Source organism: Alligator sinensis, unplaced genomic scaffold (genome assembly GCF_000455745.1).
Source record: "Alligator sinensis unplaced genomic scaffold, ASM45574v1 scaffold1295_1, whole genome shotgun sequence".
NCBI lineage: Eukaryota > Metazoa > Chordata > Crocodylia > Alligatoridae > Alligator > Alligator sinensis.
The window spans coordinates 3,746,968-3,747,804 of record NW_005841880.1 but is presented as its reverse complement, the minus strand read 5'-3'; the positions used below and the strand labels follow the sequence as shown (position 1 = coordinate 3,747,804).

At 62.6% G+C, this 837-nt stretch overlaps 1 protein-coding gene across 1 annotated transcript in view; it reads right to left on the bottom strand.

Annotated features, from left to right (window-relative positions):
• Nucleotides 1–837, bottom strand: part of LOC112549203 — a 4,798-nt gene that overhangs the window by 1,821 nt on the left and 2,140 nt on the right. The window contains exon 2 of the mRNA XM_025196574.1: nucleotides 499–837. This exon is cut by the window's right edge and continues 42 nt beyond it. Within this exon, the coding sequence (XP_025052359.1) occupies nucleotides 499–837 (339 nt within the window). The remainder of the gene's footprint in view (nucleotides 1–498) is intronic.

The window sequence follows — 837 nt, the reverse complement described above, 5'->3', positions numbered from 1 at the left end:
GATGCTGAAAGAAGAAAAGAGAGGAGCAGGCATCAGTGAGCAGCTCCACGTGGTGCCCTCTGCCCCCTGGCCTGGGTGCTGCCATGGGCTGAGCTTGCTGCAAGAGCTTGCTGCAAGAGCCTGCTGCAAGAGCTTGCTAGGGACTAGCTGGTAGCCAGGACCCAGCCCTTGTGTGAAGGGCTGAGCGCGTGGGAGCCAGGGGCTGTGGGGGCAGTGGGTGAAGCGTGGGGTGCCTAGGGGTAGTACTGGAGATGAGTGGGGCTGGGAGTGGAGTGCAATGCCTGGAAACTGAAACTGCAGCTGGTGCCTGAGCTGCTGGCACTGTGGTTGCAGCAGCTCTCACTGTGGCTAAGGTGAGAAAGGGTAAATTAAATCTGCAGCCTGTAGGGCCAGGAGGAAGTCAAGCCTCCCTCCCCCGTCCTGGCTTGTCCACACTGTGGGGGTGGGTCAGTCTGAACTCCCCCCCCCCCCGGGCACCGAGCCCCCGTGGCCCCTCACCGGAGACATTCAGCGCAGTGCCATTCCCCACGGCCGATAGCAGGTTCGGGATCTCCACGTTCACCGAGCACTCGTAGACCCCCATGTCCTGCTCGGTGGCATTGTCCAGGTGCAGCGTCACCGTGGGCCACTGCCAGGTCAGGTCGAAGCGAGGGATGCAGCTGTGGTTGAGGTTGCTGAGCAGAAGGATCAGAGCCGTGCAGAGAGTCGTGGGGAGGTCGCGTCTCTTCCACTCCAGGCGGAGCCGGCTCCACTCCTGGTCCCGGGTGAATACATGGCATCTCATGGTGACGGAGCCCCCTGGCAGGGTCTGGCTCTGGGGAGGATCCTGGATCACTG